At 44.1% G+C, this 7,500-nt stretch overlaps 1 protein-coding gene across 1 annotated transcript in view; it reads right to left on the bottom strand.

Annotated features, from left to right (window-relative positions):
* The window catches only part of grid2 (glutamate receptor, ionotropic, delta 2), a 733,635-nt gene that overhangs the window by 69,434 nt on the left and 656,701 nt on the right, over positions 1-7,500 (bottom strand). Inside the window, exon 15 of the mRNA XM_063194215.1 lies at positions 6,659-6,854. Within this exon, the coding sequence (XP_063050285.1) occupies positions 6,659-6,854 (196 nt within the window). The remainder of the gene's footprint in view (positions 1-6,658; positions 6,855-7,500) is intronic.

Raw genomic sequence — 7,500 nt, 5'->3', positions numbered from 1 at the left:
CTCTCTCTCTCTCTCTCTCTCTCTCTCTCTCACTCACCCTCTGTCTCTCTGTCTGCCCCTGCTCCATCCTTATGTCATGACAGTGATGGGCTTAAGGAGCAATTACGTGCTGGTGTGAGCGGCGACAGTGGTGACATTATTCCATCACCTCGCACGGGAAGAACAAGAGGACACTGTGAGGAAGAGGAAGAGGATGAGGATGAGGAGGGAGAACAGAGCAGACGAGAGGAGATGAGATGAGATGAGAGCGAAAATAGCAGAGTGGAAGAATAGAGCAGAGCTTGAGGTCAAAGTGACAAGACATCAGAGGAAGCTGAAGGCGGAAGAAAAAGAAGAAAATTCCGGAAGCCGAAAGTAGATGTTCTACCCTAAAGCACATCAGTGCTACCTGCACATTCTAAGCTCAGGATTCTTTTCCCCTCTCCATCTAATTAGCTCTTCTGTCTTCCTGAGTAGATGTTAGTGATTAGAACTTAGAACAATTAAAAAGGCAGGATGCTTAACTTTCTAAAAACTAGACTTTCACAGCCCTAGAGGAAGCAAATGGTGCTGTAATCTACCCCAACTTGGCAAACAAGACGAAGTATTTCAATGTATGTAGTCCAGAGGCAGACTAGATGCTGATGGAAACTTTAAAGAATTGCTGCCTCTACTCAAATGCCTTGCCATTAAAGTAGTTTCCATGCACTGCAATAAAATCCAAATGAAGCACTATGCCACCGCTCACTGACAATCAATGGTTGGTTAGGAAAGACTATGCCTGAGATAACCATGTGGACGGAACTGAAGCCAAATACTCTCTACAATGAAATTAAGCATGAGGGAGCTGGTGTGCCAGACTAGAAGTACTATGCACCTTTTTAAAAATGCACGTCCGCATCATTACATTACATTACATTACATTACATTACATTACATTACACTTAGCTGACGCTTTTAGTCAAAGCAACTTTTATTTACAAGGTATTGGTTACAGTCCCTGGAGCAGTGTGTGTCATGGAGGGTGGAAAGGAGTGGGGATTGAACCTGCAGCCCTGAGATCTACAGTCCAACTCCCTAGTCATTACACCACCGCCAGAGAGAGTAGAGAGAGAGAGGTTCCATTGCCCCATTGTTTCCGGATTGTACTATTGCAAGGGGGAGGGGGGGGCAAATCCCCCTTTAGGCAGACCTAAGGACTGTTCTATTCAATGCTAGGAGCATTATGACACGCCCCTTTAGGCAGACAGGAACCTGGTCATAATAGGTGCCCATAGCAACCTATTACATTGGCATATCTCTATAAAGAATCTCTGCCACCGCTGTCCCCAATCATTTCCCAGTCACGTGGGAGAAGGGGATGAAGGGCTCAAAACAAGAAGTTGATTGGGAGCTCTCTGGTGTGCGAATGACATTTTTTTCCTTTTGAGTTTTATTTTAATTGAATCTTTGATTCAAATAAATTCTCTTCAATGTGCGTCAGTTTTACTTAGATGAAAAAGGTTTGCGTGAAGCACAATATCTCTGTAACAGTGATGAGCACACTCAACTTCTAATAAAAAAAAGATGAAACATGACGCACTGATGATGGTGTTTGCTTGTGGGCATCAGGGCTTGATAAATAATAATGAGACTGAGCTTGCCAGTGCGCTTTTCTCCACTTTAAGCAGGAAAATATCTCTGGTCATCGTGTCCATTAGTCAATGTATTGTCAGTAGAACATATACTGTACGTATGCAGGGTATTTATGCCACATCACAACTCAAATTAATCTTGAAGCCATTACTAATAAGACAATAAAGCCTAGCTATTGCAACCATAACTCATGCGAGCTGATTCTGGCCAAGAGGATGTGCGAGACGACTTCTGAAAGATGTGTGTCTATCAAGAGGCTATGGAAGAAGCTACGGTACAACCAATCACACTCATTCTAATAATGTCCAGTATGCATTGAGATTTAAACTGAAACTACACACCTCTCCTCTTCTCTCTCTATATGTTGCCCCTGGGCTCCATCATCAGAGAGCACAATGTTGATTTTCATAGCTATGCCGATGACACTCAACTATATATCTCTGTCGAGCCTAGCCAAACCACTGCCATTCATGCCTTGACTAAATGCATGTCTGCCATTACAGATTGGATGAACAGTAACTTCCTAAAATTAAATGAAGATAAAACTGAAGTGTTGCTCATTGGGCCTAAGAAAAAACGTGCAAAACTCCACTCAAGCCTAGGTGACCTAAGCATACACATTAAAGATAAGGTTACTAGCCTAGGTGTGGTCATAGACTCGGATTTGAGCTTTGAGCCTCACATCAACAAGATAACAAAATCTGCTTTTTTCCATCTTAGAAATGTCAACAAAGTGCGCGGCTTGGCCCCCCGACAAGACGCTGAGAAACTTATTCATGCCTTTGTCACCAGTAGGATAGACTACTGCAATGCTCTTTTCTCTGGTCTCCCAAAAAAATTAATTGACAAATTGCAACTCATTCAAAATTCTGCGGCAAGAATCCTAACAAGAACCAGAATGAGAGAGCACATCTCTCCTGTCTTGGCAGACCTGCACTGGTTACCTGTCTCATACAGAATCGACTTTAAGATTCTGCTCACAGTATTTAAAGCATTAAATGGACTTGCCCCTAGCTATATCTCAGACATGCTCTCTTTTTATGCCCCTGCTCGAGCTCTCAGGTCCACTGATGCCAAGCTGCTAAGGACCCCCACCCCCCCCGCAGAAGAAGATCGGCGACGCCGCGTTTGCCTGCTATGCGCCCAAGAGATGGAACACCCTCCCCATCGAGATCCGATCAGCCACCTCCGTCGACTCCTTTAAGAAGCAGCTGAAGACCCACCTCTTCATCCTTGCCAACTCCTAGCTGCCAAGACGTCATAGTGTCCCAGCCGCCGCAGCGCCCTTACTACTCGCAATCCAGCCCTGGCAGGGGGCTCCCCTAGGTGGCCGCTGGTCTCTGCCTGAGGTTTCTTCCTGACTACAGGGGGTCTTTTTTTCTCAGACCTCACTGAGCTTTTTTTTCCCCCTCACAAACTATGAATCAAGCGAAAGGGAGTTTTTCCTCACCCCTGATGCCACCAGGGGCCGCACCTGAGCGCCCAATCTCTGTGTGACTATCTATGACTTATGATAGGCCCAGCCACTATGGACCTTACACATCTAAGAATCCTGGTCCTAACCTACGTTGACCTTATGACTCTACATTCTCTGTCTATCTCTTCTTCCTCTGCCTTCCTGCTTTTTCTGCCTCTCCTCTATACCTCTCCATTTAAATCTATCTCTCCTCTCCTTTTAAATCTATCTCTAACAATGTTTTTTCCCATTTGTTAAGCACTTTGAGTTACATGCCTTGTATGACACAGTGCTATACAAATACAATTATTATTACAATTATTACAATTTGGGGCTTGCTCACTCACACCATTGCATTACAGCCAACCACTGTGCATGAATTCCCAAAATGTGGGGAACCCTATAAATGACAGAGATAAGCTCGTTGGCCAGACCCTCTGTACAAAATGAAATAGCTAGTGTACTACCATCAGGATGTTAAAACCATGCTAGGATGTTAAACTCCGGTTCGCAGTGGATCAAAATCTAAATTCGGGATAAAGTCACGGGCTGAAATCAATATTAATATAGAATGTGCATGCACACACTTCATACTTAAATCTAGACAAATTTCATGGAAATTCCCATCATTTGCGGTAGATTAAATATGTTATGCATCCACATATTCTGTTGTATATACAGTAGGCTATATGAGTACTTGTAGTGCTTTTACAGTGGCCTGAGCCCACTGATGGAATGCACACATTCTGTCTTCAAGTGATGCTGTACGTGGGCAACTTGTAATACATATTAGAAATCAGCTCGTGGGCCAAATAAAATGACACTGTGGACCATATATGGCCCCCGGGCCTGAGTTTCATACCGCTGCTTTGCTATCATGAAAATGCATGATCTTCTCCTGCCATGGCAGATGTTCTGAGAGGTTGCAGAGATTCCTGGTCAGAGCTTGACATGGTGGGGGTGGAAAGACCCTAGCCCTGCGTTGATGAAATATCTGTGAAACCTCTGCATCCTTCTGAACTTTACGTCTCGGTAGGTCCGCCATTAAAAAGTAATCATTTTTTTCTTCCACGCTTCCTAAAAAAAGGCTTCCACTTGAAGCCGAGTTCAAACGATACAGAGAAGAACTTTCAGAGTCAGTCATGCAAAAACGGAGCACACATGAAACATTGATGACGTTACTACTGCTCTCAGTGTAAATTTCAAGCCTGAAAAGCTTGGAAAAGGTGGGTGGGGGGGTTGCAAATGGGTATGTTGTTCTGGGCCCAGAGAGAAGGGAGCCAGAATTGGGTCTTCATTACATTATTTGTTTGTTGGGGGAAGGGGGGTGCTGTCAGCAGCGTGGTTCTCACATACACATACTGTACGCACAAAAGCAGCAGAAACTGCAATTTTGGAAGATGACAAAAATGTTTCTGCCACAGCTACCCCTATGTCTCTTCCAACATCCGGAGAGACACAGCAGAGTTTATTGCCTGGGGAAAGGTTATCAACAGGGCCTGGCACATCTCTCACACAGTAAACAAACAGCTTGCCAGAAAAGAGAGAACAAACAAAATAAAATGAAAAAAAAAAAACCTTGAGCGCATACAATTGTGCTGAAAACAGATTGAGGATTGAGGAGGGAAAAGGCAGAATTGTGAGTGTCAACTAAGCAGTTTTAAATCACGGCATAAGGAGTAAAAAGCACACAGTACTAAATTCCATATGTGTTGTACGTATGGTGAAATGTGTCACCTCGTTTGTCAAGAGTAGTGACAGAACACAGACGGCATGCCTTAGTAGTGGCAGCACTGTGACTGCTTGTCGCCATGGAAACAACAGGAGAGTTTACCATGAGATGGGTGACAGAGGGGAGAGAGAAGGAGAGAGAGAAGGAGAGAGGGAGAGAGAGAGAGAGAGAGAAAAGAGAAAACAAGAAAGAGATAGGTAGAGTGAGAGTGATGAAAAGAGTGATGAGAGAGAGAGAAAGAAGGATGGAGAGGGGTTGAAGTGTGAGAGAAAGAAGGATAGAGAAAGGGATTGAGAGATAAAGAAAGAGATGACGAGAGAGAGAGAGATAGAGAGAGAGAAAGAGAGAGAGAGAGAAAGAGAGAGAGAGAGAGAGAGAGAGAGAGAGAGAGAGAGAGAGAGAGAGAGAGAGAGAGAGGAAAAAACAGACAAAGGAGAAAAATCTCTGCAGGTAACCGAAGCAATTTTAAAGTAAGTGATTGCTCACTAGAGGGAGCTCTGAGGCCTTGAGCCGACGTGCATGATGAATTGAATAAAGAGAGTGAAATGGAGTGGCCATGAAGGAGAGCCATAGAAGTCGAGGAAAGAAGTTGAGTGCTGAGGGTGAAAAACACAGAGAAAGAGAAAGCCAAGGAAACAGAGTTATAGAGGGAATGAAAAGAGATGAAAAGACAGCGAGTGAAGGAGAGTTGGGAGTGAGAGAGAGAGAGAGAGAGAGAGAGAGAGAGAGAGAGAGAGAGAGAGAGAGAGAGGGATAATGAGAGGTGTCTATTTAGTTGTATTCATGTCTCAGTCTCAAGAGGTGTCAGGCTTTCATGCAATATTTATCTTGCAGAGAAGACAGAAAGAGAGAGAGAGAGAGAGAGAGAGAGAGAGAGAGAGAGAGAGAGAGAGAGAGAGAGAGAGAGAGAGAGAGAGAGAGAGGGAGAGAGAGAGAGAGAGAGAGAGAAAGAGAGAGAGGAGAAGAGAAGGAAGAGAGGAGATCACCTCTAACAGAATGCTGACTAACGTGGGGATGGCCAATTATATATTCACAGCTAATAATCCCCTGGAGATGAGAGGAAGGTGTAAACTCTGCTTTCATACCTCCTCGTATTTAGCGGCGCTTTAATCAGTGCTTTTTGAGGTGACTTCAATAAGAACGCTTTTTGAAAGCTCTTTGCCACTGAGGATGGGGAGTTCAGAACGAGACATGATTTTTTACTGTAGGCCAACAAATAAGGCATTAACCTGCCGCGTAATGCCGAAGAAAGAAAGGGGGGATTAAAAACACTATTAGCGGAGAGGAAATTGAGAGCCAAAAGACTACACACCTTACACGAGTCATTAAGTCACTGAGTGAAGTGGCAAATGACTTGGCGGTGCAACAGGAAATCAAAGAAGAAAGAACGAAAACAAACAAAAAAACACTCTCAAAATAACTTCAGGATATTTGCCAACGCAAGAGAGACCAAAGATTTTCGATATGGTAACCAAGATAAAGCGTACCACGTGTCACCAAATGCAACAAAGTGGGATCAATTGTGGTTGCCTGAATGGGCATGACTTTCCCAATGAACTCCATTCATTCTGAACCTCCACTTGTTTCTTAAAAGGGCATAGCAGCAAAGACTTTGCCATTACCATTTTGGTGACATTAAGTTTGCAACAGAGGCTCTGCACTAATGGGTTAAAAGTGTCCTCACCTTCCAGAGGCCCTCTAAGGACTCCTCCAAACTAAACCAATTTGACAACGATGACTACTTGAATGTCAATGAAACAGCAATAGAATTAGTCTAAAAGTGACCCTTGTCCTCACCTTGCGGATGTGGATAAACCAGCAATACAGTTAGTTTAAAAAGCCACCCTTGTCCTCACCTTGCGGATGCCTTCTCTGGACTCTTCCACGTTGTTCTCAGCGCCGCCGGTGCGGTTGATCATGCGCCACATCTGAGAGTACATGGGGTCGCGCTCGAAGGGGTTCAGGGCCTTGTTGCGCACCTGCTCATATACAGCCGAGTCCAACACGGTGCCGTACGGCAGGTCCGTCTGCTTGGAGAGGTCCTGCAGAGACCTGGGGATAGATAGACATGGAGAACGAGTGAGATATGCAGACCTAGAGTAGGAGACACTTCCTTGCGTGCACCATGTGCAAATAATGTTAATTATGCTCTATGATTTTGTGCATTTATGTTTAGATTCGATTCGATTTGATACCTTTTATTGGTACCCAAAGGTAGATTTGATTTGCAGTCAAGTGAGTTGGTGGACACCTTAATTTACTTCAGGATTAATTAATATGAGTCTACTCTACTCTGTTCTGCTCTGCTCTACTCTACTTTACTCTACTCTACTCTACTCTACTCTACTCTACTCTACTCTACTCTATTTCTACTCTTCTCCAGTCTACTCTACTCTGCACTACTCTAATCCACTCCACTCTACTCTACTATTTTCCAGTCTACTCTACTGTACTCTACTGTACTCTACTGTACTCTACTGTACTCTACTGTACTCTACTGTACTCTACTGTACTCTCCTCTCCTCTCCTCTCCTCTACTCTTCTCTACTCTACTGTACTCCACCCAAGCCTACTTCCATTAGATTTGTTAATGTGAGGATGGTTAATGGAGATTGCCCAGACTTTGCAAGGACCATGCATGGTGCAGTCAAGGAAACATGGCACAAAATCAGCTGCTCCTACTGCAGTAGGAGGTCCG

The sequence above is a fragment of the Engraulis encrasicolus genome, chromosome 3 (assembly GCF_034702125.1).
Source record: "Engraulis encrasicolus isolate BLACKSEA-1 chromosome 3, IST_EnEncr_1.0, whole genome shotgun sequence".
NCBI lineage: Eukaryota > Metazoa > Chordata > Actinopteri > Clupeiformes > Engraulidae > Engraulis > Engraulis encrasicolus.
The sequence above is the reverse complement of the archived record's forward strand: the minus strand, read 5'-3'. Positions and strand labels throughout refer to the sequence as shown.